This window comes from Eulemur rufifrons, chromosome 26, assembly GCF_041146395.1.
Source record: "Eulemur rufifrons isolate Redbay chromosome 26, OSU_ERuf_1, whole genome shotgun sequence".
In the NCBI taxonomy this organism is placed as follows: domain Eukaryota; kingdom Metazoa; phylum Chordata; class Mammalia; order Primates; family Lemuridae; genus Eulemur; species Eulemur rufifrons.
The window spans coordinates 4,486,572-4,514,487 of NC_091008.1; the positions used below are offsets into that span (position 1 = coordinate 4,486,572).

Genomic DNA, 27,916 nt, shown 5'->3' on the forward strand with positions numbered 1-27,916 from the left:
AATGGCCATCATTTCAGGGACTTGAAGCTCAAATAATGATGTTGCACTTCCCCAAATAAACCAGCAGATGGGGCTTTCCTAATAAAAGAGAAACAAGTCTTTAAAAAAAATCATGTTCTTTGATGAATTAGGAAAGTAGTTTCAGGGTAAAATTCTAGCAATTTATTAAATATATTTTCATAATTAAACTAAGAATAATATTTAGCAGAGGGAAGCATACAGTAGAGAAATTATGTGGCCAAATAGCTTAATATAATATAGATAGATAATTTTGGCATAAAATCCTTCTCTTCAAAAGTGGTCTATTTCATTTGGTTTTCTTTCATCTGAAGGATCTGATGAATGCCTCTGCTCTCTACTTTCTTTCCATGTATTATAAGATTAGTACCAAAATGCATTATTTATAAAATTTTAAATTTTCAAGTAGCTGCTGAGAAAAACTTTGCCTCCCCATTTAAGTTAGTAATTTTTACAGTAATTTGTTAAGCATTCTAAATTAATTTTGTACCTAATCAGAAGGTTAAAGACTTAGAAACATTTATTCCTGATATAATATCTTAAACCCATGGAATATCTAGGACTCGGGGAAAAACTGATTCAATAAATACAAATTCTTCCATGTGAGTTATTAGAATAGGCTCTAAGTAGATTAGAAATTTTCATTTTAAAGGAAAGATAAAAGAATCACTGAGAATGAGAAAGAAAGAAAAGACACCATGGGAATAATATGAGAGGGAAAGCCAAAAAATATGATGCTATAAATTTCAAATACTAATATGTAGAAGTTTTTTCCACTCAAGCCAATGTGACCTAGTATTCATTTTCATAGTTATAATATTTTTTACTTCAATAAAACTAATGTAGTGGGTAACCCATGAGAAGCTGAGGTGGAAAATGACTAAAATGAAATTTTAAATTATGTTACGTATAGAAACAGCACATGTTTGAAGGAGAAACTATAGGAGATGTTGCGGGAGAGACTATGTCACATAAAACTTTGGGTTATAGATTTTCAGCAACTTTTCATAAAATTTTACTGGATAAAAAGGCCTCATCTATAGCACGCTAACAAAGTTATTACATCTTTTCTGAAAATAGATAAAAATATTTTCTTCTAACGGAGTTGGATTTAAATGTTTGTTGCAAGCACTAAAATGTTCTACTAAAAAAGGTGCCTACCTATCTGGCATTTCTTCTTGACCACATAGAAGAAGAAGGATGATTTACTGTCATTTCAAAAAAAAAAATCAAATGAAACAATTTAAAATTTCATGCTTAAAGTCTAAATGTTCAATTATCAGAATGAAAATAGTCATAAATAAAAGTGAAAAGAGAAATTCTTTAAAATCTTTTTCAAAATCTGTGGCAATGGCTAGCATTGATCAGTTCCACTGAAAAGTATGAACCGTTGAGTATTCAGCACTCAGAATAAGTTCTGCGATATTTTTCAAGGCTCATTGGCACAGTCTAACCATTCTTACCATTTTTATGCACCTACAAAAAGAAAAGTCACTAAACAGGAATATATTCAAACCAATGTCATATATCACCCACCTTGCTATAGGATATTCCATCAAAAACAGATGTTATTTCCGCAGGGGTTGTCACCGTGACAATGATTGGATGTGAAGACGTTAAAGAATCATCTTCTTGTACAGATAGTACATCTTCATGTAATATCTGGTCACGCTGAAATGACAGAATGACAGAAATATAGTAATTCCTTTATACTGGTTTACATTTTAAAATACCTTATATGAGAAAAATTGGAGGAAAACAAATAGAAATGACTCAAATTACTTTAACATTAGGTCTTCAAATTAATCGTATTTTACACTCACTGATCTATATTGATTATCTACTCCTTCTATTTATAACTGCTTTGATGTTTTCCCCTGTCATACAGGGGAAAGACACACATATCTGTGAGTTCGGTTTCTGCTGCTTCTGTGTGACTTTGGTTATTTGCCAAACTTTTCAAGCCCCATTTCCATATCTGAGAATTGAGTAATGTTATTGCATGTCTGTTGGCCAAATATCGATGTTCAATTTTTATTTTGCAGCAACTTGTTATTTGCATGTATCTGATTCATAATTAATCAAAGAAAATATTAGCTTATTCTTTAGTTCTAATAATCAGTTCTCATTTCACTCCTACGTTTTCTCAGCATGTAGAGTGGTAGACAGGCCTAGCAGTATGGTCAGACTTCGATAATAGATATGTAAATTTAAGCAAGTCCCTCACCTGTTAAATACAGGTATTGATGACGTCTAGTTTTTTAAATAGTGCACATAATCATGCTGAGCACTTGGCATAGTACCTCCCGAGGAGTGAAAACCTGACACATTAGCTGCTACTATTATTTTGATTCTTAAGCATAAGATACTGAAATCTAACTTCTGTTAAATCACCACTAATTTAAAAAAATTAAAAACTATATTGGTCCTACTTAATTAAAAATATTTCCAAAAGAGGACCGTGCTATGTCAGCTTACATTTTCTAATTTTGTGGTTTTCATATATGATAGGCAATGTACTATGGCCAAGTGATGACTGCCAATCAAGATAATTTTGACCTGGACTTTTATTTTTGTACACCTAAGAAGTTTAGGTAAGTAGAAAGAGTCCTGTTCTCGGTATCAGGAAATTTGACTGTATTCTTAATTTTGCTACCAACTGTCTGTGTGATGTTGGACAGTTTTATTACCTTCCTGGCTCTCAGATTTTTCGCCTGTGAAATGAGGGTCCACTATTGTGGTACTTATCAAGCTCTCTTATCAAATTATCTTTTTTTTTTTTTTATCGGACCCCTCCATCCACAAGAACTTAAACTGGGAACTCCTTAAGGGCAAGAAATGTGTTTTATGAATTTTTCGTTTTGGGGTCCTCTTTGGTGTTTACTGAATGCAGAATGAATGAATGGATGAAGAAATTAATGAATTATTGTGTTGGACCGTGTGATTAAATTTCCTGTAAGACGTGCATACCAAATTCTTCTGGTATTTAGTGCTTTGGAGACACTGAAATTGGCATATTAGACAATATTAAAATGTTATAATTGCTTATAACAGCTTGGTATAGGAAGGGCTTTAAGAGGTTACTTTAAGAGAGAAAATAAAGGACAAAATAATTTTCCATTTATATAGTTTTATTTTCAATAAATTAAAAATCAGCAATGAGTGTTTCCAAACTGGGGATATTTTTGTCCCCAAGGGGACATTTGGAAATACATGGGGACATTTGGGTGGTCACAGCTGGGCCCGCGGTGACTGACATTTAGGAGACAGAGGCCTGGGACGCAGGACAGCCTCCCACAGCAAAAAATGATCTGGTCCAAATGTCAGTAGCCCCATGGTTAGAAAACCATGGGTGAGGTAAAATTTTTAAAGAAGTAACTGTTGCAAATAAGCTTTTTCCCTTTTTGAAGTAGGCTAGGAAGACTGCAAGAGCGTCAAGCAGTTAACGTTTTGTATTCTGTCCAGTAGAGGGCGATGTTTTACATAGTACACAACCTCTTGCAATTCTCCACTCTCACAGGTCTACGTATTTATACATGCATATATACAATCAGACAGGAGCACTTACATGACCTAAATACAAACAGCAAATATACCTAGCTTTTCTGAAAAAAAAAAAAAAATTGTAAGGTTCATAAAAGTTTCTATTCTAGACCCCTCAGGGGCACACTGTGTGTTACTAATAGTCATTGTATGTACATTTGGGAGCTTTTAAGCTGGCAAGATAGAGAATAATGTTCTCATTTCACAGAGGAGAAAACTAACCCAGAGAGATTATGCAGCTTGCTCAAAGTTACATTCCCTGTCATGCGTCTAAGCAGCGATGTCTCCGGGATTTGAACTTGAGTCTAACTACTAAGATTACGCTCTTATCACTGCCCCAGCATGATTCCAGCAATCTTTCTAAGGTAAATAAGTTCCCAAAACGAGACTTTGACATTTCTCAAAAGGGTGGGCGCCATGGATACTTTCCCGAACACAGAGTTAACATTTCGACACCACTTAATGTTTTTCCTGCCGTGACGTGTGTTTTTGAGTGACCCTGCCAAGGATACCCCCAGATTGTGGCGGTCAGCTGCCCTCTACGGACTGGGGGGCAAAGGTCTCAGCAAGGTGCAGGTCAGCGGAAGTCAGCTGGTTCCAGGCCGTTCTCACAGTGGCGTTCCCAATTCACCAGCGTACTTGGCCCCTGCCGCGGTGCAAAGGCTTTGCATGAGGACAGTCGAGACCAGAGCTTATGTGTTCAGGGCTCACCATTTGCCAGTCTGCTTCTGCATGGTCCACTCCAAGGAACTCGAAGAAAGAAGCAAATCCTTCATTCAGCCACAAGTCGTCCCACCAGTCCATGGTCACAATGTTTCCAAACCACTGAAATTGTAAGCAATACAGGGATAATTACATTCTTACGCTTACGGCAGAGAAGCCTGGAAATGTTCACAACATTTATTTGTCTACGTAAATTTTGTCACGGTGACACGGAAGTGGCAGCCATCACATTTATTTCCTGCTTTATCCTGATGATTTTTTTTTTTTTTTTTTTTTTTTTTTTTTTGAGACAGAGTCTCACTCTGTTGCCCAGGCTAGAGTGCCGTGGCGTCAGTCCAGCTCACAGCAACCTCAAACTCCTGGGCTCAAGCGATCCTCCTGTCTCAGCCTCCCAAGTAGCTGGGACTACAGGCATGCGCCACCATGCCCAGCTAATTTTTATATATATATATATATATATATATATATTTTTTTTTTTTTAATATATATATACTTTATATGTATATATATATATTTTTTTTTTTAGTTGTCCAGCTAATTTCTTTCTATTTTTTTAGCAGAAACAGGGCCTTGCTGTTGCTCAGGCTGGTCTCGAACTCCTGAGCTCAAGCGATCCTCCCGCCTCGGCCTCCCAGAGAGGTAGGATTACAGGCGTGAGCCAACAGGCCCGGCCCTTTATCTTGATTTTTAACTTATATTAAATTCTCCCTAGTTTATTGCCTTTATTTAGTTATTACTGGGAATATATCAATTTATAGGAAGGCCTCCTATGTATTTCCTAAAGGCAAAACAATGCATTGTAAAGTTTCTTTATGGTGAAATGTCTATCAGCACTAAGAAAGATTGTCATGCAAGTTTTTTTTTTTTTGAGTTGACTATTTTTTTATTTGCTAAGTCATAAATAATGTGTATTATTCCTGTGGTCTTAAGCCACTTTAAAAAAAACAAGCTGATCCTATACCTGGTGCACAAGTTCATGGGCAACCACAGTGGCCACCGTCTGTTGGTTGGAGGAGGCCGATTCGTCAGGGTCGTAGAGCAGGTTTGTTTCTCTGTAAGTGATGAGCCCCCAGTTCTCCATAGCACCCGTGCCAAAATCCGGAATAGCGATTTTATCTATGGAAAAAAGAGAGAGTCCAGGGAGAAATACATTCTTTCCGTTTGTTCACAGCATTTCATACCAAATTAAGTTCTTTGGATGAATGTTTTTTAAAAGGCTAAAAATAATGTTTTTCAGAGGGAAAAAACAGTGATCATTTGTGCAAACATTTCAGTCCTAATGCCCTCAAGATTTGCAGGGAGCTTTTCCTGTTGGCTCCAGATATTGACGTGTCTTTTTCTGTTTGTTTTTTTTAGGAAGGACACTAAAGGCAATGCTCCTTGCAAGGCCTCTACAATTTTATGTCTTTTGTTCCTCGCTGTACTCATTTTTATTAGCTTTTTCCCCCCATGATTTTCACGTGGATCATAGATAGCATCTGTTTGGGGAGATAAGTTAGTTGTAAGGAAAAAGAGAATGAAGTTTTCAAATGAGGACTTAGAAATGCAGAGCTTCTAAGTGCACAGAAACATATTTCCATCCAAGGATACAGAGTACTAGAGAATATAAAACTCCGTATTTTTTTCTCATTCTATGCAATTTGAGGTCCATGTGATTCCCTAGCACTCTGATCGCTTACCGTCCTCTTGCATGTATTAAATAAGCTGGAGAAACATGGAATTGCCTATATTCTCTCTAAAGTCCCTTCCAGTTCTAAAATATTGGGTTCTGTGAGGAGTTCCTACCTATTCTTTGTTCTTGCTGGGGCCTGGAATCTGAGCTATAGTATCTGACAGGAGGAGCCAGTGTTGATCATTTCTATGTTGAAACCCAAACAGAAAACGCTCAGTTGATGAGTGGGCAAAATACAGCATCTCTGGTTAGTGAACTATAACCAGAATGTAATTTCTTCATTATTACATATAACTTAACTGAGGCACAGTAGTGAAAATAAATTGAATTTTCATTTAACATTATAAGAAAAGGCCCTTTATTTCTGGTTAAAAGATTCTTAAGCTTTACATAAAAGAATGAAAAGAGATTTATCTTAAATAGAGGTCAAGATGGTAATAGTAGTCTCCTTTTCATGTTATGTTCATTTTTAGGTTTCGTTATTTTATCACAAGAATATCACTTAAAGGGTGGAGAAGTATCTCCCCCAGGGGTCAATATTTTTCATAATGTTGTGGAGTGTAGTTTGTACCTAATCCTGGATCAAAAGAAATGTTTTGTAATCTCATTTCTCTGGAAAGTATTGTCATTACATTAATAATTAACTGCAGTACATTTAATTTTTTTAGCGTATAGTAAATGCAGAAGTCATTTCTAAGGAGTCTAAGACAGAGTTAATTCTGAAAGGGTTGAAAATGCACGTAAAAGAGTATGAAAACAGAGTTGGAGAGGAGGAAGAAAGAGAGAAGAAAGAAATGGATTTGTGAGATTTCCACTTCCTAGGTTATCCTGGGTGGTACAAGTGAGATAAAGAGAAACAACCTTTACACTCATGTGCTTCATATTTTCTTAAATATTATTCTGAGTTTGATGAAAGTTTGTCTCTCTCTGTCTCCTTCTCTAGTAGTTGTTAGGCAATCAAAAATGGAACTGTTTGCATTGCAGAGCAAGTGTAGCATCTACAGACTGGCTCGGAGCCACAGCCGTTGCATGCAGAGAATCGAGCGCGGCAGTTGCTTTGGTCACTTGTTAAAGTGAAGGGCAGAAACAGAAAGAGGGGAGCGGGCTCTGTTTGTTGGTTGATTTGTTTTCTTACTGCCTTTGCTTCATCCTTACAAACATCTATATGGGTGTTTTCTTTAAAGTCTCTGCTAATAGCACTCAAGCTTATTAATAAAGCATTTCTGTTATTGATAGAAGTGTCATATCCACCCTGTTTTGAGTACAGGCCCACTTTTGTTTTAAAAAGAGAACATGTTTCCCCTTATATTAGAAAAAAGCATTTCTGGAAGGAACACCAGTGTTTCACTCTAACTGCTGGAGAGTCTACGATTTGTCTTGTCCAACAATGGAAAGATTGGAAGCACATGGGACTCTCAGAGCATCATTTATCTCTGTTATTTTCCAACTCCTTGATGACAGGGAGGAAATGTAAGCTATCGGTTTGGGTACTGATTTTATTTTTATTTTTTTTTTTTTTTTTTTTTTTTTTTTTTTTGAGACAGAGTCTCACTTTGTTGCCCGGGCTAGAGTGAGTGCCGTGGCGTCAGTCTAGCTCACAGCAACCTCAAACTCCTGGGCTTAAGCGATCCTACTGCCTCAGCCTCCCGAGTAGCTGGGACTACAGGCATGCGCCACCATGCCCGGCTAATTTTTTGTATATATATATTTTAGTTGTCCATATAATTTCTTTCTATTTTTAGTAGAGACGGGGTCTCGCTCTTGCTCAGGCTGGTCTCGAACTCCTGACCTTGAGCAATCCACCCGCCTCGGCCTCCCAGAGTGCTAGGATTACAGGCGTGAGCCACCACGCCCGGCCTGGGTACTGATTTTAAAGTCAGCCGATGCAGGTTGTTCCTGGCTGAATCGTTATCAAGATCTACAGTCGGATGCACAGTGCTTTCATCTTCATGTGGAAAGAAAAGACTGTATGTTTATCAGATAAGAACAGGGTATAGACATTATTCCTGAAGGAATCCAGGATGGATCTCTCAGCACCAAGTAGGCAGTAGGCACATATTGTAGGCATGTAATAAAGGAACATAGGGAGGACCATTAACTAATGGTGATATAATTGGAGGAAGTGAGTTAATTCAGGTGGAAACAAAGGCAATATTATAAATAAGAAAGTAAAAAAATGACTCTCACCTAATTTAGGAAGAGAATAGTTCATTGCAAAGTATTCTTCAAAATAATCAAACACAATTTTAGTTATGTTTGCAGCGTATTCAGCTGTGTGCTTTTGTTCTGGCTGGACATAAATAGTGAGCTATTAAACAAAACACAAATAGTTCAGTGAAAATCATTCTTCATTCAATAAAACACAAAAACTCTGATACATGATACAGTTGCAAGAAAGGAGGCTTTGGAGCCAGGTAAGTCTAATGTGAGTCCCAGTTCTGCCCCGTCGGAGCTGTGTGGTCTCAGATAAATCACTTCACATCCCTGAGACTCATGGAAAAGGACAATAAAATTATGCCACTCACTGAGTGATTTTAATGACTAAAAAGAATGTAAGACACAAGGGTTGGCACAGTGTCCCAGATATTTAAAATGTTATTACCTTTTTTCTATTTAGAACATATATTGTCTTCTTAGTACCTATGAATCTATGTATGTATCTATCTATCCATTCATCCATCTCTCCTCTCTCTCTCTCTCTCTCTCTCTCTCTCTGTAGTTTGTCTTTGAGGAAATGAATTCATGTGATTTTTCTCACCTAACAGCCCTTGAATACATGTTGCCCACTTGTGCTATTTTATCCAGTTATTCCAAATTACTCTTCTGATATTTCAACTCTTCTTCTCCCAGAGTCTCAAATATAATGATCCAAAATTTTCCTGAGAGGGAGTCATCTTGGTAAGCTACATCAATCTTCTAAGTCACCAGATTATTATATTATGCCTGGTGACATAATTTATAAATCAAATCAAGTATAAATTCCCCCCCCCCGCCCCAGTTCTAAGCGTGTATGACTTTGTAAAAAAAGATCAAGGATCCACTTAAACATAGTGTTATGTAATTAGATGTGATTCTTGTTTGGTTTTTTTTTTTTTTTGAGACAGAGTCTCACTCTGTTGCCCAGGCTAGAGTGAGTGCCGTGGCGTCAGCCTAGCTCACAGCAACCTCCAACTCCTGGGCTTAAGCGATCCTCCTGTCTCAGCCTCCCGAGTGGCTGGGACTACAGACATGTGCCACCATGCCCGGCTAATTTTTTGTATATATATATTTTAGTTGTCCATATAATTTCTTTCTATTTTTAGTAGAGACGGGGTCTCACTCTTGCTCAGGCTGGTCTCGAACTCCTGACCTCCAGCGATCCACCCGCCTCGGCCTCCCAGAGTGCTAGGATTACAGGCGTGAGCCACCGTGCCCGGCCAGATGTGATTCTTGGACACTAGGGTTTATGCCTGAGAATATCATAGCTGTTTTGGCATTTCGTAGTATGTAAAAGAGGAAAATGTGCTTCAGGCAACTAGTGTTTGCTAAAAGTTTGTGAGAAATTCAAATAAAATATACCTGCTCAACTTAAAACCTGATTTAAAACCCTCAAGTAAAGCAAAAGATGCAGGCATTTAGTAAGTTCAAGACCATTTACCTAACCAGACCAGGCAACTCAAGATAAAAAAATAAAAAAGGAAAAAAAGAGAAAAGAAATGACATCTACTCTCTTCATTTTTCTCAGTGCATTGCTAGTTTTGGGATTCATTTAAGCACGCATCTTGAACCATTTTCTCTTAAAAGTAAAGAACGCTGAAAAGAGTCGATAATTTAAAGAACCAATTCTGAAAGAGCATCCCTTGAACTTCCAGCGCCGCCTCAGAACTTCTGTCCGTGCAAAGTTCAGCAAATTACTCCTGAATTGTCACCACTTTTTTAATAACTGCCATCTTTCTAGTTTATGTGCTTTGCTTTACTGACAAGATTTTTGAAAAAGTGCGTGGCTAGCCGTATGGAAATGACACGTACGTAGTAGGGAGGGATATGTACACGCGTATTTTCTTTCTTCTTCTAGAAGAGTCGTGTGTGCCTTCATTATTCAAGGACCCTATTCAAGGTTAAATATAAAGCTTATACATAAACTTTATAATCATATATATAAACTTTATAACTTTATATATAAACGCTCTAACTTCATATATAAGCTCTATAACTTTGTATGTAAGTTTTTATATAAGTATGAAGTTTGTAAGGCTTCAAGAACCTAACTTTTATGCATATGTTTACTTTTGAAAGACAGTAAGTTTCCTAAGCAAATTGAAATCACCTGGGCATATCCCCGTTGGGTACTATCGGTTGTATTGCAAAGCACTGAATCTACTAAGCTAGAGTCAGTGGTAAAATCTGGGCTTTCTGAAGCCTGTATTCAGCTGAGGTGTGACACACCTGCTTCATCATGGCTGTCACTCTTCCCTTGTCACATTGGAATGTACCGTGAAGTAGTTTCTTACAGCTCATAGTATCATCCCTTTCGTTCAAGTATCTCCAGCAAGTTGAGAGGTGAGACTGAAGTCCCTGAGAATTGATTCCTGGTTGATGGCTGTCACTCCTTTTATGTGTCTCTTTCCCTAGACTTTCTATCACTTGATAGTCATGACGAGATCCACTCGATCAGCCTCCCTTGAACAACCTAATGAGGCCATGAACCCTCTTTAGGTTCAGTGGTTATTTACGTCTCTACAAACAAAACCAAGTACAAAGCTCAGCAATGCAATTATTATGATTACTTATGAGTCTCATTGAGAACTTAAAATTTCAGGTAACGAGATAAGCACTTCCCACGCAATGTCTCTTTCACGCTACACTTCGGTTCATGAATCTGCTACTCTTGGTAGTACCAGAATAGAATAATTTTGTATCACTGATGGTTCCATTGCCCCAGTCCTGTCACTGGTCCAGTCCCCACAACCCCTAGCCACAATTATAAATTCCAAAGAGCTCTGCAAATCAAAAGCTTTTTATATTGTTTAAGCAAACTAATTTGGCAGTATCCTATGACCTGAACCGATAGGAGGTTTTTTAATAATTTTTATTTTTCTCATATAAAAAATTGCTGCAGAAGTATTCCTGATTATAAGGTGCTGCCCAGATAACCCAGTAGTTACACAACAATACGCAGTATTTGAACCACATTACTGTTCACAAATGTGAAAATTTCTGAATTCCATCGCACAAAGGGCCACAAGAATTTTGGATAAGAATTGTAGACCTGTATGTAGAATTTCAGAGTCTGAAGGGAATTTAAAAATAAAGTTCTGCATTTGTATGCATGAGAAAAATGAAGTCTAAGGCAGAAGTGGTGCTAGAATTCAGGGAAAAGTTTGTTTTTAACCATATCATACGGCCTCTTTTCTTTCCTTGTAAGACTGAATCCTCACTGTCTTTAGCTACAAAATAAAGGTAACAACAGTACTTACATCACAGAGTTATCACAAGAATTAGACTAGATAAGGCACAGGCAGGCTTGACACGAAATAGTTCTATGTGTCCCATCAAGATCATGAGCATCACTGGAGACAGTGCACCGAATTAGTAACCCCTGTGACTGTCTTTGCACTTCCTTATTTGTGCGTGATGCCCAGGACGTGGTGTGCACACGGCCATTGGATACACTAGCAGAGTGCAGGGGAAAGAATGAACGCCATGGTTTTGACTTCCAAAATAGGCTCTGCGCGCCCTCACGATAAATGGGAAAGCCCAGCCAGGGGTGGGGAACCTGCAGCCTCAAGGCCACAAGCGTCCCTCCAGGTCCCCAAGTGCAGCCCCTTGACCGAGTCCAACGTCACAGAACAAATCCCTTTGTTAAAAGGATTTGTTCAGTAAAATTCGGATTCAGTCCAAGGGCTGCACTCAAGGATCTAGAAGGCCACATGTGGCCCCAAGGCCGTAGGTTCAGAGCCTGGTTTGGAAAAGCTTTTAGCAATAAAAACAAAAGGCCAGGGGAATAAAGTAAACCACAGAGCTTTTGCTCTAATAATCGGTTGGAGAGAGAATGGACAGATACTCAGACGACTCTGTCTCGGAAGCCAGAGGAAAGCTTCCTGGGCCGGGGAAGGAGAAGGAAGGTTGACCAGACGAGACCCGGAAAGGGTATGTTGGCGTCTGAGATGAAGACACGGAACTCAGCAAGACCACATGAACCACAAGGAATCAGCTTAAACAGCCAGCCAGTCACCACTGCCACCAACACTCAGGTCAGAAGCGGGGCCAGGGCCTGCGGGGTTCCACCTGGGAGCTCTGCAGGTCGGTTATACCTGGACCCACGTCTGTTATCCTCACCTGTTGAGCATCTCGTATTGATCACAGTAAACCAGGCATCCAGCTTTGCCCAGGAATAGAAGTCGCTGGGGGTAAGTCTTCTCCTTATCCCAGCGTAACTACTAACACCTGCTTTATTATTTATATTCTATAGATGATAAAACATACAGTCACTGTACCTACTGACAGCAGCCTGACCTTCCCCAGCTGACCATCCAGCAGAAGTAGCACCATTCACCTCCTAAGGTTTCGCAGGCTGTCATGGGAACTGCTCCAAAGTGGCACCACTTCAAATACCCGGGACCCCTGCAGGGCCTCTGAAACACAAGGTGAGGGCCTTGGTGCCCAGATGGATGGCACTGCCAGTAAAGACCTGAAAGGACACTTGGGTGGCACTGGGCAGTGGTGACGGCTTCTGCCTCACCTCTCAATGGAGGTACAGATACCCTATCATATTTCCCTCCCTTAAGGGCTAGCAGCCTCCTGTGTACATTTTTATGAAGATTTATAAAATAACATGATTGAAGGAACTGTCTGTTCCATTGTCAATACTGAGGCAGCCAGGATGATAAAGAGCAGAGAAATCTATATTGTTTTTAACTCTATAAATGCATGCATTTAAGGTACGTAGTATTACTGAACATGTCATCAACATGTTGAATTTCGCAAGTTTACATTCTTCTAAATGTTCCACCAGCAATAGGCAGAAAGTTAGGTAGAAAAGAATAGCAATACATTGGGGTTTTTTTCCAAGTTTCCCCTTATCACTGTGATATATTCTTCCTAAATTTTTATTTTCCCCTTACTCATAGATAAATTGGTATAAATATGCAAAATCGTGGCTTTCACTTTGGGTGGATAAAGACCTTTTTTCCGCTATGGTTGTGCTGGTTCAAACCACATTCAGAACTTTGGGTTCAGAACGCAGCTGCTAAGAAGTGCTGTTAAGGAGAAAGTCAGCATGGTCACTTAGGTTACACAAAGCATTTCCTGGCAGCTGACTTTCCATTTCAGCCAAAATTTAAGTGCAAATTCCATGCAAGCAGAAAACCAAAAGCAAGCAGGAGTAGCTATGCTTATATCAGATAAAACAGACTTTAAATCAAAAACAGTAAAAAAATAAAATAAAAACTAAAAAACAAAGAAGGTTATTATCTAATGATAAAGGGACCAATTCAACCAAGGGATGGAACAATTCTAAATATATATACACCCAACATTGGAGCATCAAGAGTCATAAAACAAATAATTAATACTAGACCTAAAAAGAGGAGATAGCAATGCAATAATAGTGGGGGACTTCAACACCCCACTCACGGCACTGGACAGATTGAGACAAAAGCAATAAAGAAACATTTGACTTAATTGAACTTTAGACCAAATGGACCTAACAGACATTTACAGAACATTCTGCCCCACAACCACAAAATATACAGGCAGAGAATTTTCCAAACCTAGATGGAGATATGAAAATTCAGGTACAAGAAGGTCATAGAACACCAAGCAGATTTAACCAACTAAGACTACCTCAAGGCATTTAATAATCAAGCTCCCCTAAAGGCCACAGATAAGAGGTCCTAAGGGAAGCAAGAGAAAAGAAAAAAATAACACATAAAGGAGCTCAAATACAAATATATCTCTGAGTATTAGAACAATGATAATTTTTCTAAAAAGACTATTTTCCATGAAGAGAAATACATCAATCAAAATCCATGGCATAAAATGTAAAACTGTTATAAAAAAATAAAGTCCATCTAAAAAAAAAAAAAAAAACGCATGGCATATACACTCTCTGGCCTCCACCAATCTTTCCAATCCAGACAAACAATGACCCAAGACGGAAGCCAGTAAGAAGACATAGTCAAGTAGCAAGAATTCATTGGCAGGTAGAATTCTAGGTGCATTTATTCAGGGATCTTCCTGTAAGGCTTTTTGGTAGAAAGCACAGTACACCGCTTCTACTCAGTTATTAGAATTAATACGGTTCTAGAATAAACCCGGTTAAATGGATACCCGCTTCCACCAGCCTTCTCTTAGTGAACAGTGCTTCCCAACCTCTTCCTCTGATCGGGAAAGCCAAGGAGAATTTGACTGGACTTGAAATAATCCCCAACAGGGTAAACTGTTCCTTTTTGCATATTCTCCTTTACAAAAGACCGAGGCCAGTTGCCCCAGAGAAATTCAAGACTTATAGAACTTTCTGTTTCCCCGGGAACAGGATCACACTTGCTATGTAACTTGGCCTGAGTTTGATTCCTTATGGACTGGTGCAAAGCTAGAATATTCTGGCAGAGTTACTGTAGGTCAAACATACCTCAGAAGGCATCACAGACCTAATAACTTAGAATAATATTACATGTAATAAATATGGGTGATTTTTCTTTTTCCTATTTCCTGTTTTTCTTCCAGATTTTCTATAATGTATGTATATTTAACTTATAACTTAAAATTAAAAATATATTATCTGAGTCATGGCACCAAAAAAAGTATATATTTATAATCCACACTGTTCTAGATTTAAAAACAAATTACAGTATATCCCAGTGTGAAACTTTGAGCTGAATCATCAGGTTAATGACATACTTATTGGGGATATATTGTTTCCTATGATAGGACTCCTACAAGAACAATGGGATCACATTTTTCATTTGATAACTCAAGAGTTAGTTCATCTAACTAAAAAGTCATATAATCTCTCTTTACTTTGTGTAGTTCAAGGTTTGTTTATTTGTTTTTCTGACATAAAATTCAGTAATTTCATTTACTTTAAAATCCTTAACCAATCAACTAAACCTCCAGAAGGCCTCAGGAGTAGCTTTCTTGCCAATAGAGTTGTGAAAATCCTTCCATCAGTGTCTGGCCTCAATGGTTGCTAAACTATTCTAAATAACTCTTCAAGTTACTTTTTTTTTTTTTTTTTCAGGATTGAATGAAAATGCAATGCAATTCACCTTCCAAAAAGAATATATACAGAGTCAAAAGTCTTCTGAGATCCCTTCAAAACTAATCTAATTTTTCTCATGAGCCACGATGACATTTTAGATATAATGAATGGTTTTCAGCCACTAATGTCTGCTATGCTCTCTCCCAGGAAACAATTAAGAAGAACATAGGCCTTGACTCTGTGTTTATTAATATAAAGGAAGTCTTGTGAGAAGGGAAAACATACCCAAGAGAGTTTTTAATCAGGGCCTTACAGATTCTTGGGTTGCATAGTATAATCTGATTACAAACAGCAGGCAGTTAATGTGTGAGAATAATACTGTAAGAAGCAGAGTAGATGAGCATAGTCTTTTGATTCCTGGAATTTCTACTGAAAATGGTGTACATAACAACTACCTAGCTTCAATTTTAATATTTTAAATTAAAAAGTAATATAAGGACTTGTGTCAAGATGGTACATTTACACTTTGGTGTGCCCCCGCGGCTCCTAACACTCTGAAATTATAGATAAAATATAAAAATTGGAAGAAATTGGTCAGAAACAGGTTCCTGGGAGTCAGACCCAGGTCGTACTTTGAAGATCATGGTTTTAAACTCTTACTACTACTTCTGGCTGTTCCCTTCTCACTTTTCATTTTTTTTATTTTATTATGATCATCCCTTCTTTAATCTCTGAGTGTACTTAGAGTTTCTCTGTGTGTACACATTTAATTATTTATGACTTTTTAAAAATTCTCTTTTCTTTCTTCAATTATTGCTATTTACTCTCACTGTGTTTTTATTTGTCTTAGTTTTGTTTTTTGAGACAGAGTCTTACTCTGTTGCCTGGGCTAGAGTGCCGTGGCGTCAGCCTAGCTCACAGCAACCTCAAACTCCTGGGCTCAAGCGATCCTCCTGCCTCAGCCTCCCGAGTAGCTGGGACTACAGGCATGCGCCACCATGCCTGGCTAATTTTTTTCTATATATATAATTTTAGCTGTCCAGATCATTTCTTTCTATTTTTAGTAGAGACGGGGTCTCGCTCTTGCTCAGGCTGGTCTCGAACTCCTGAGCTCAAACGATCCGCCCACCTTGGCCTCTCAGAGTGCTAGGATTACAGGCGTGAGCCACTGCGCCCGGCCAGATATTTTTTCTTTTATGGTTTTTTTTTTCCCTTCATATCCCTGGTTGTCTTAGGTTGTCTGCTCAGCAGTAAGAATGTAGGACTATGGGGCTGGTGTGGGTTTCCCTCTGATGTTATATTTCAGGAGATTTCAGTAGGTTGATTTTCCTGTAATTCTCTCTGAAGTGGAAAATCATGCCCAGATCACATTGTACTTGGATGGGTGTCAACTATCAGATTTCAATTGAGAATAAGTGTGTAGAGAGCCAGAGGGGGAACCTTCCAGATGCCCAAGGGGAAGAATTTACTACAGAGTATCACCAATCACAACTAGGTGCCTTAAATTTCTCCTATAAGGTTCTGTTCAAGTTTTGAAGGAAACAGCCTCCCGTTTTTTTTTCTGGAGGGAACCCCTGCTTGCCTGTCCTCTGCAGAAAGTGGAGGACATGGAAGGAGGGACCTGCTCTGTTCAGTTTCTTTCTTGCTTTCTTGGAATTTGTCTGGCTCCAGAGCCTCCGAGAAGTTTTAAAAGGGAAATTGGCTTCTGTTGCTTTCTCACTGAGTAGATGGTCAGAACGTAATATCTTATGACAATATTATCTTTGTTTCCCTCCCAAATGTTGAAACTACTGCACTGATTTAAGATAGAATGTTACGTTCTCAGCTTTCACGGAAGAATCATTGAAGACATATCTACCAAATGCAGGGCATTTGGGAATCTTTTGCCAAATTATATTTTCCATGATGTCACTCCACATCCTTTATATAAAATCCAGGCTTAGAACCTAGCTAACTAACTGGCACAAGCTCTACTGACTCCCCCAGCTGGTACAGCGACCTTACAAATAAGCGTCTTGCTCGGAGGACCTACTGGAAATTCAAACTCACTGTGCCTATTATTAGAGCAAATAACTCCAAGTATAATGTCCTCTGCCGATTGGTTGGTTGCACTGATCTTATTTATGAAACTACATCATCATTGGTAGCATTGTTTAGCCTTTCTGCTTTCTCCTGGTGTTTCTACCCAAAATAGAAAAACTTGCCCAGAATGGAACAATAATTTTTAAAACTTGCTGTGGAAAGCACCGGCACCTGATGACAGACAGCCACGCAGTTGGATTTTGAGTGATGAAGAAAGCACCTTCAGACAAAAACTCCACTGAAAGAAAAAATGAGCTTGACTCATGTTCTCTCCGCTGTACTAGGCAAGACGGGTGTAATCAACTGCACTCACCACAACCCGGAAGAAACAACTTCGTGTTTCTGATACTGTTTCTTTTTCATATCTGATATTGTGTGTTCCCCACTGGTAGTGACCTTTGCCATGACTAAAGGTCACATCAAAGCAACGTGTGTGGCAAGGGAAAGAAAAATCTGGATGAGTCGTCACGATGCACAGCCCCTTTGCCAAGGTGTTTGGACGTTCCTCTCTCACTATAATTTGGATACAGTAGAGGCAGCATGTTCAAAACCCAGGTTTAGGGTATCTCAATATGAACCCCTACTATACCAAAATGAAGGTAAATTTTTCCGGAAGCTCGTTACACAGGAGATAGAAGAATCCAATGACTGGTGAAGAGGTAAAGATATTTTCAGAATATTATATTTAAAAATGCTTAGCCAGGTGCAGTATTTGGAAAGAATTTGGAATTTGAGTCTCTCTACCAGTTGCCATCTGGGTTTTTTTTTTTTTTTAAAAAAACTGTTGAACTAGCCATCTTGATTTTTCTTGGGAAAAAAGCTTATTTAAATTTTCTCTCACTTTTAAAAATGCTTTTGACACTTTGTTGCTGTCTTATTTTGAAGTTTATATAGGAATGGCACCACGACCTCCTCAGTGCTGAATATCCAAGGATATTCATCTACCTCTGGTTTCTTCCTCCTGCTCTGGTTTCTACCTGAGACCACAACCCAACACATGCAAGCAACCGTTTTATTAAATTAGGCATACCCACATATTTTGATATATTTCTACTCGTGTACTTAAGAACTGGCTCCTGATTTATAGCGAATTTTCCCCTTAAAATAATTCAAAGCCATCCACATCTATGTCTGTCGTGTTTGTTCATTTTTTTCACCTCTGTCCTTTCAGCTTACATTTTTCTGTATCGTTTGATGTATTATCAAGTTCACAGACCCTGGTGACTAATGGTCTTTTTTGGCATGTTGTATGGAAAAAAAAAAAAAAAACTATTCAAGAAAAGTAGAACATTCATCACAAATGCATAGATGGAAACTTTCCAAAATGTAACGAGACTCACGGGTTTTCCGCTGTTGGATGTTCTCTTTACAGAATCAAACTGATGGACAGCAAAGCACACCAGGTAAGTGCTCATGGGGACAGACTTCTGGAACGTCGTCCGCTGCCATGTGTCATCCACTGCCTCTTCTTTCTGTTGAGAACAAAAGATAAGCTTTCATTTACCAAAAGATCAGTCCTCTACGAGACAAACAAGCAGTCGCCCCGAACCTGGCTTTCTGGTCCGAAGCTCTTTGTCAAAGCTTAGGAGTGAAATTGTGGTGTGGCTGAAAACACTAAAGGAAAATTCGCTTTATTTTTAGTGCCCTGAAAGCGTGATTGAATCGTACACTCAGGGAGAAATAAGATCTTGACTGTGATACCCTTTAAACAGAAGTTTCTCTCTCCATGCTAAACACACAAGGTGACCCTAATATTTGAGGGTGCTGGAATCCCTTCATGAAGACTAAGCTCGTGCTCCGTGTCTTGCATTGAGGAGGAGCTAAGGGGGTGTTTGCTGATTTGGTACGTGCAGGTGTGCAATCAGGCAGACAGCAGCAGGTTGGCGTCTCTTAAAGAAAGGTCTGGTCGCTGAAGTCCGTGACTTGGTTCCCAGGAATAGAGAGGAGGACTGCGTTGCTCGGCGCAGCTACGGACCCGTCAGGGTTTTTTGGTCTATGCCAGCTCCGCCATCCTCACCAGTCCTCGGGCTTCAAACACGGATACTTACTTGCCCAGCTCACGCTACCGCTGTTTAAACGTCTCCACATTCCCTGCAGCCCCTCTCGGTCTCTCTCCGCGTGGGAAGTGGGAAGCGTTAACAAGGGATCGGGCGAGGGGGGCCGGAGGACAGGGGCGCATCACTGGCTTGCAGGCGAGTGTGCGCAGGGCTGGCGCCTCAGCAGGGCGGGTTACCCTGCAGTTCACACCTGGCAGTGCCGGTTCTATCTCCTGATGGCCCGAATATTCTCCTTCCAGCACAACTGTCTGGGTCTAGCAGAAGGTGCAGAAGTATAACTCTGCGCAGTGAAAAGGCCAGAAGGGGAGATCTTAAGCGGGGCGCAGTGGGTTTGCCTTCTTTCTCCTCCTGCCTTCACCGCCCCCATCTGTGTTTGTGCCAAGACATTCCGACAACATTCTACTCTGATCCGATCTTCTGGATTGGTGGGTCACACTTAAATTTATGTTTCCTCTTTCTTCTCCCATCAAAGCTTAGCTTCTCAGGTGCCCGACACCAGAAGAAAACAAGCTGAAAAACTAGTTCACACTGGGGCAAGGATGGAGGATGAAAGTATATTTTAATCCTCTCAAGCTTCTGCCTGCTTTATTCTGTTTTTTGCTTTTTCAAGAAATCTTTTATCCTCAAAGGAGATTCATTGCGATGATGATATTTCAGAAAGTGGATCAGGAAGATGGGAGATATAATTCAGGGCTGAGTATCCCTCTGGTCCTAGGCAGATGATGATTATATCTAAAGTCGAGCCTGCCATTTTTCCAGGTCAAACGTTCAAATTATGAGAAGCCTCAACTTGGAGCTAATGACACCCTGGGTGACGGCATTAGCCATTAACGCAGGTGAGGAGCAGTAACAGAGGAAAGAGTCTTCAGTTAATTAATAATTACACAGACAGAAATTATTGTAACCTGTTTTGTTTTGGAGTTTTTTTTTAAACATTTAACAAGCACTTCCCACTGACCAGAAAATCTACTGGCCTAGTGTTCTCTGGAGTTGACTTCTACAACCCAGTATTTGCAATAATTTTTTATAGTAGCTTTATCTTAAAAAAAAAAAAAAAAAAAAAACTAGGCTTATATTCAACTGAAAACTAAATAGTAGGCCCTCAAATATTTTAAAGTCTGTAATTCCATTAGTTTGCCATTCCTGTAATTTGTCATGACGTAGAAATTGTCAGTTATGCAGAGCAGAAGCTAATGTATGTCCATTGTATTCTCTCTTGCTTAGAAACTCCAGAGGGGCTTTTTTTTTTTTTTTTTTTGAGACAGAGTCTCACTCTGTTGCCCAGGCTAGAGTGAGTGCCGTGGCGTCAGCCTAGCTCACAGCAACCTCAAACTCCTGAGCTCAAGGGATCCTCCTGTCTCAGCCTCCCGAGTAGCTGGGACTACAGGCATGCGCCACCATGCCCAGCTAATTTTTTCTATATATATTTTTAGCTGTCCATATAATTTCTTTCTATTTTTAGTAGAGATGGGGTCTCGCTCTTGCTCAGGCTGGCAGAGGGGCTTCTTTATTGGACCGTGATATCTCAGTTGAAAGACTTCTAAGACTCAAAGAAAAAGAAATTGCCAAGGTGTATTTCAATCTTCCAACTAAACCGTGAGTGCACATTTAGTTTTAGTATTCAGTGGGTTCTTCTCCGTAGTAAATCAGACAATTTACCTGGTATTTTAAAACAGACTATCTGCATAAACAAGACATTTAAAAACTACTCACCTCCACTGGCATATTTGAAAGTGCTTCGTATTCTTTGGGGTGGATGATAGATATTGTGTAAGTTGCCTTTTTGTTGGGCTCATCAAAGCAAGGGAAGGATTTCCGGGCATCTGTGGGTTCATGATCAGTAGCCGCTATGCTCCTTGAATGCAAACACAGAAACAAAATGCAAACTGCCTCTTCCGACAGCCCCTGTGTTTCTATCCCTAGAACAAAATCAACTATGCAATTATTCCCATGACATTTCTTCTCATGAGGCTCCACCTAGAAAACCATCGAATAGTTGTCAAAGTCTCTCCTGAAAGTTTTAGGTTAATAAAGAAATGAAAATCCTGAGACAGACCGCTCCGGCTATTTCGTGTAAATATTTAGATATTTTGGTGCCATAACTAAAAATCTGTAGCTGAGCAAAAATAAATCCAATTATGAACTATCACTCTCTCCAGCCCAGAGCCGTTTAGCAACAAGTAAACACAAAGCCAGACTCGAAAGCTTGTTTCCAACTGTCCTGCGGGACATGAACAGCTGTGTTGTGTCACAGAGGAGAGGAGTATACTCCAGAGTCCCCCGTTTTCTTCCCTAATGTCACATTCTTTCTTATTTATGCTGCACCAGGGACAAAGCCCCAGTTCTACTTCCGTGCAGAGGCGGTGTTGAGTAATCCCCCAGGTGAAGCAACCTTTGGCCTAGTTTAAAGCCCATTTCTGGAAAGAGACACCAGCATTCCTTTATGGCTCTAACTGGGCATCTGCTCGTGTAAACCAAAACGTTCATGTTTAGTATTTCCATGAGTTCAAACTGAAAATATTTTCTCCAATGGTGCAAAAAATATTAATAAACATACACATTTTCACATGTAAGCATATTATACTAAGAGCATTTTTGTATCTTTGCTTAGACACCTAAGCAAAGTAAAAAGTATAAAAGAAAGGAAAAGTAGGCCGGGCGCGGTGGCTCACACCTGTAATCCTAGCACTCTGGGAGGCCGAGGCGGGTGGATCGTTTGAGCTCAGGAGTTCGAGACCAGCCTGAGCAAGAGCGAGACCCTGTCTCTACTAAAAATAGAAAGAAATTATATGGACAGCTAAAATATATATAGAAAAATTAGCCGGACATGGTGGTGCATGCCTGTAGTCCCAGCTACTCGGGAGGCTGAGGCAGGAGGATTGCTCGAGGTCAGGAGTTCGAGACCAGCCCGAGCAAGAGCGAGACCCCCGTCTCTACTAAAAATAGAAAGAAATTAGCTGGCCAACTAAAAATATATATAGAAAAAATTAGCCAGGCATGGTGGCGCATGCCTGTAGTCCCAGCTACTCGGGAGGCTGAGGCAGGAGGATTGCTTGAGCCCAGGAGTCTGAGGTTGCTGTGAGCTAGGCTGATGCCACGGCACTCTAGCCTGGGCAACAGAGAGAGACTCTGTCTCAAAAAAAAAAAAAAGAAAAGAAAAAGTAAAGAAATCTTGATTTATGTTCATTAATAATGAACATATTGCCGGGCGCGGTGGCTCACGCCTGTAATCCTAGCACTCTGGGAGGCCGAGGCGGGTGGATTGCTAGAGGTCAGGAGTTCGAGACCAGCCTGAGCAAGAGCGAGACCCCGTCTCTACTAAAAATAGAAAGACATTATATGGACAACTAAAAATCTATATAGAAAAAATTAGCCGGGCATAGTGGCGCATGCCTGTAGTCCCAGCTACTCGGGAGGCTGAGGCAGTAGGATCGCTTAAGCCGAGGAGTCTGAGGTTGCTGTGAGCTAAGCTGACGCCACGGCACTCACTCTAACCTGGGCAACAAAGTGAGACTCTGTCTCAACAAAAAAAAAAAAAAAAAAATAATGAACATATTTTGTCTTTCGGGATTCTCAGGGACTCAGGAATGCATATCATAAAGAATATCAAGCTAAATTATTAGATCACATATTCATCTAATGAATATTCATCGAGCCCATCCCCTCTTTACACAGACTCCACACACACACACATGCACACACGTGCATACACGCAAATACTTAGGCATGCACACAGGGACACATTTGCAGACATTATTCTAGGTGCTAAGGAAACCACAAAGACTGTATAGCTAAGGTCCCAGCTTTCTTGCAGGGTGTCAGACAATAAATGTACAAATAAACACATAGTTTAGGAGAGTGATGAGAGCTATGTAGGCAATAAAACGCAGGCAGTGGCAGAGAATGACTGACTAGGAAAGTGCTGAGCACCTATAGGTAGAGTAGAAAGAGACAATCTCTTGGCATAGATGATGGTTTACTGAGATCTGAATCCCAAGAAAAAGCCAGACAAGTGAAGATTAAGGACAACGTGTTGGAGCAGAGCAAACAGGTAGGTGCAAAGTGCCTAAGGGAAATAGAACTCGACATGGCTGAGGACCTGAATGGTGTCCAGTGTGGTTGAAACCCAGTCAGTGTGACACAAGGTCAGCAGAGGCCAGATGGGGAAAATATCACAGGCCATGGGAAGAGTCTGCATTTTACTTTGGTCCAAGAATTTAATATAGGATTTGACTGGATTGGCCACACCTGGAGGTGTTGGAACATCAAAATAAATAATGGAATTATAACCCATGGAATAAAATCAAAATCCGTGAATCTTTACTCTGATTTTAAGAAGGAGTAAATAAATAGGGGAGAAGGGAAAGCTCTTCCTCATAGTAGGTTGCCTACTGATAATTTTTTAAGGAAAAATGGACTTAGGAAATCATCAGTGGTTGCCAAAACAAGTAGGTAAAACTTTGATGAGGAAGGGATATTAGCATCGTTTCAAAGAATGTCCCGGAAAATTACTTACAAAGAGAATAACTGTAATTTTACAATAGAGAAACTTTTTGGATACTATCTTAACCAAGCAATCCAAGGTAGCATCACCAATAATCGCACAAACCAACAAGATGTGCCTTCTGATGTGTTGAGGGGGACACATTCCCGACAAAAATGCTTGACTTGCATTTTTAAATCATGAGGAAAGTCAGACAAACTAAAATTGAGGAACATTCTCAAAATAACTGCCCTGTACTCTTCAAAAATATCAACGTTGAGAAGGACAAGGAAGGGCCAAGGGACTCTTCCAGTGTAAAGGAATCTAAAATGCAACACACAATTCCAGACTGGATAATAGACTAGGAAACAATTGCTTTAAAAGATGTTATTGGGTTAATTGATGAAACTTAATTATGGATTGTGCTTTAGCTCATTGCGTCGACGTTAAATTTCCTGATTTTATTGTACTGAGGTTATGTTAGGGAATGTGTCTGTACTCAAGAAGTATACTCAGGCCGGGCGCGGTGCCTCACGCCTGTAACCCCAGCACTCTGGGAGGCCGAGGTGGGTGGATCGTTTGAGCTCAGGAGTTTGAGACCAGCTCTGAGCAAAAGCGAGACCCCACCTCTACTAAAAATAGAAAGAAATTAGCTGGACAACTAAAAATATATATAGAAAAAGTTAGCTGGGCATGGAGGCAAGGAGGATCACTTGAGCCCAGGAGTTTGAGGTTGCTGTGAGCGAGGCTGACACCACGGCACTCTAGCCTGGGCAACAGAGTGAGACTCTGTCTCAAAAAAAAAAAAAAAAAAAGAAGTATACTCTGATGTTAAAAGATAAAAGGAAACGATGTCTCGCTAAAAAGGGGGGAATTGGGACAAAATGTAAACAATTGGTGAATCTGGGTAAACTATTGCTAGCAGTTCTTTGTAGTGTCCTTGTAACTTTTCTATAAATTTGAAATTATTTCAAAATCAAAAATTACCCAAGAAAAGTCTCAGCTAAGAATTTATTCTGTAATCGAATAATTACTAGTTTTGTGACATTAACAGTGTAGTCAATTGGAGTTTCTAAACATCTTGCAGATTGTGGTTAATTGCAAATACATTAGAAGGTAAAGAAACCTGTACACTTTCCCACAGGACTAAGGTTTTATAATAAGATCCACCAAGTTCCAACCCCATGTTTAGTCAGCTGCCTTTTTCTTCTGAATTCCTCTGGCTCCTGATTTCTTCCAGAAGCAGAGGAAAAGGAAAAGTCACTCCCTGCAAGAGCGTTTGGCTTAGTCAGGCCCCAGGAATAAGCCAGCTGACTAACTGGAGAATGTGAGCGAGTGCTCGCCTGCCTGCGTGGTAGGTGAGAGCAAAGCGGGAGCGGGATTACACTCTGCTAAGCAGCGCGCTTGAGTAGGTTTTCAAATACTTTGCTCACTCTCTGCTAGATGCTAGAGAGTAATGATAGTCCAGAGAACCCCGGAGAGGGAAGAATTTTCAATCTTTTTATCACCTTCTCTCTCGATTGTAGGCAAGACCTGTCTCCCTAAATTACAATATTCTTGGACATGAAACAGTACAGTGCTAGAGATGTCACTGTGCGTGTGACATCTTGGTGGTCCTCTCAACAAATGTTAATCACAGCGGGTATAACTCAGTGACCTGGATTTACACTGGTGTAGGTAAAGTGATATTCATCAACCAGAGGAGCTACAAAATGTGTATGTGTGGTTTTTTTTTTTCTTTTTTAAGGTGTAAGAAAACCCTTTTCTAAGAGTAAAAATCCTTAGATTCTGATGCTACTGTGGAGCCTTAAGAGTGACTTTGAGTAAGTCACAAAACCTCAGATTTTAGTGTCCTCGTCCGTAAAACCTGGTTACCAGAGCTTATATGGCCTCTTCACAGGCCATGGGAAAGTGAATGGGGGTAGATCTCATGTAGTAATACATTTGAAACTCTCTTAAAATTTACATAACAAGGTTAGGATACAGCTCATTCTGAATCTTGTAAATCTAGAAGCTAACTATACATTCTGACGTAGCATTTTCCACAATCTAAAGTATTCAAAATTCATTCACTTGACTGTAATATGTACTGGAAAAAAATTACTTGGTATATAAATACTATGGGCAATGTAACCACTTTTTAAAACGGTAACCTGTTATTTTTCTCATGAACTTCGAAATAACTCAAAAACCCCTATTTATACATGTAAATTCCATCAACAGTCACTAAACTTTTCCAAATACTGGCAAATTTGAAAACAAGGTATACGAGATAGTAATACAAAACCATTTTAGATCACAGCTTCTTTGGGGAGGTTTTATTCAGTGATTAAAACTCCTTTTTAAAATCAGATGAATTGTGTTGCAAATTAACAGGAACAGCCTGACTAATAGCACAACATATTCGCAGCGACCCTTGGGTATGCCAGGCAAACGTGCTGAGCTAAACCACTTTTCCACAGGGCCGCCCTGCGCCGTGTTAATAAGTCACTTACTAGACCTAGCACAGTACAACAGTATTCTATGCAATTTAGTCATTTACAAAAGGGAGGAACATTTCTCTGACTTCTCTGAGTGGATCAGACCAAGGTGGCTTTACTTACTTATTTTTTATTTTTATTTTTTATAGAGACGGGGTCTCGCTATGTTGCCCAGGCTGGAGTGCAGTGGCTATTCACAGGCACAATCCCACTACCGAGATCAAGGTGAGTTTAGAGAAAGCTGAGGGAGAGAAGCGGTAACACAAGTCACAGCTTGGTTCACTTTGAGTCAACTTTAAAAACAAAACAAAAAACTACCTGATTATCTCATAAATCACCTGGCATGCTGTTTCTGATAGGGACTGTCAGGCTGTGTCCAGCAATTTAGTAAGATGCACTAGCAGAATCAACAGCAAGGTCTGCGTGAAACCCTTGAACACAAGGCTTCTGCTTCAGACTTACTTGTCCAAATGACTGCTGGCCATCTCATCTTAGGTGTCTGACAGGCCTTCAACACATCTGACACTGAATTTATAACCCTCCAAACCAGCTCCTTCTCCTCCGTTGCTAACATCAATTCAAGGGGAGGGTTCTCAGTCCAATCAGATCAGGTATCTGGGGCAGCCTAAACCCCTAACTTTATTCGCGCTTCCCCATAGTTCATCAATCTGTAGATCTTGGAAGCCTTACCTCCAAGCTCTTTTCTCCACCGTGTCCTGTTCTCTCTATCCTGAAATCACCGTCCTCCTTGTTCCTGGATTCTTGCTCCATTTCCACATACCAAGGTGCTGAGTTAGCTCTTTCCTTCCCCATCCACAGCCAAAGGTCAGGGGTCAATATTTCCTTTTCATGCCGCCGATCAGCGATTCCCCCTTTTCTTCCCACTGGTTCTCAGTTATCTCGAGCTGGCCTCTTCCTAGAAACCTCCCCTACAAACGGATTTTCCTGTCCCCACTATACTTGTCTCGCTTGATACCTTTCCCTTCTGCTTTTTACCTCCCCCCATGTCTCTACGTATGGAAATTCCACCATAATACCAAGATTCAGCTTCCGTTCCACCAATGCAATGAAGAGCACCCTGAAAACACAAACTAGAAATGACCTGACCCTCTTGTAAATTTGTTGTGCTTCCTGTCAATCTAAGAATTCTCATTCCTTAAAGTATGAAGATTGCATTCCTAAGCCAAAAAAATTCATCAGCCTTCCACAGAGTTTTGCACCGTGACTGAGTGGGAAGGTAGAGGTGTCCTTGGCGGAGGGTGGACTCGTGTATGGGACAGGGGCTGTGTCCTCGAAGCACGTCCGGGCATGTGTCAGAGGCCATCAGTCACGTGACAGCCTATAGCAAAATATTTCCATATATTCGTTCAATAATATTTTAGTGCTCACCGTGCGCCAGGCAATCAACAGGAGGGATACAGCCCTACTCTCAGGAATGTCACGGAAGAGTCCAAAGTCACAGATAGATGAGAAACTGCATACTCTGCCATTCTCTTAGAGAGAGTCATAATGGGCATCATTATATAATATAAAGCCTTTGAAAAGTTCCACCATGAAAAAACAAAAACAGATCATTTGGGGTTTAGTATTATTGTCCAAACTAACAGAATCCCTCCATAGTTTTGGTTTTGTTTTTTTTTCCCCCCCCTCTTGGTAATATCTACCGAGATCCCACGC

The 27,916-nt window shown here is 39.9% G+C and overlaps 1 protein-coding gene across 2 annotated transcripts in view; it reads right to left on the reverse strand.

The window, feature by feature from the left end:
• The window catches only part of ENPEP (glutamyl aminopeptidase), a 68,395-nt gene that overhangs the window by 35,691 nt on the left and 4,788 nt on the right, over positions 1 to 27,916 (reverse strand). For both annotated transcript variants that reach the window (XM_069459026.1, XM_069459025.1), the window contains exons 2-7: positions 20,990 to 21,131; positions 18,560 to 18,691; positions 8,144 to 8,264; positions 5,246 to 5,400; positions 4,273 to 4,386; positions 1,555 to 1,689 (exon numbers count right to left, since the gene is read on the reverse strand). In XM_069459026.1, coding sequence (XP_069315127.1) covers positions 1,555 to 1,689; positions 4,273 to 4,386; positions 5,246 to 5,400; positions 8,144 to 8,264; positions 18,560 to 18,691; positions 20,990 to 21,131 — 799 coding nt within the window. The remainder of the gene's footprint in view (positions 1 to 1,554; positions 1,690 to 4,272; positions 4,387 to 5,245; positions 5,401 to 8,143; positions 8,265 to 18,559; positions 18,692 to 20,989; positions 21,132 to 27,916) is intronic.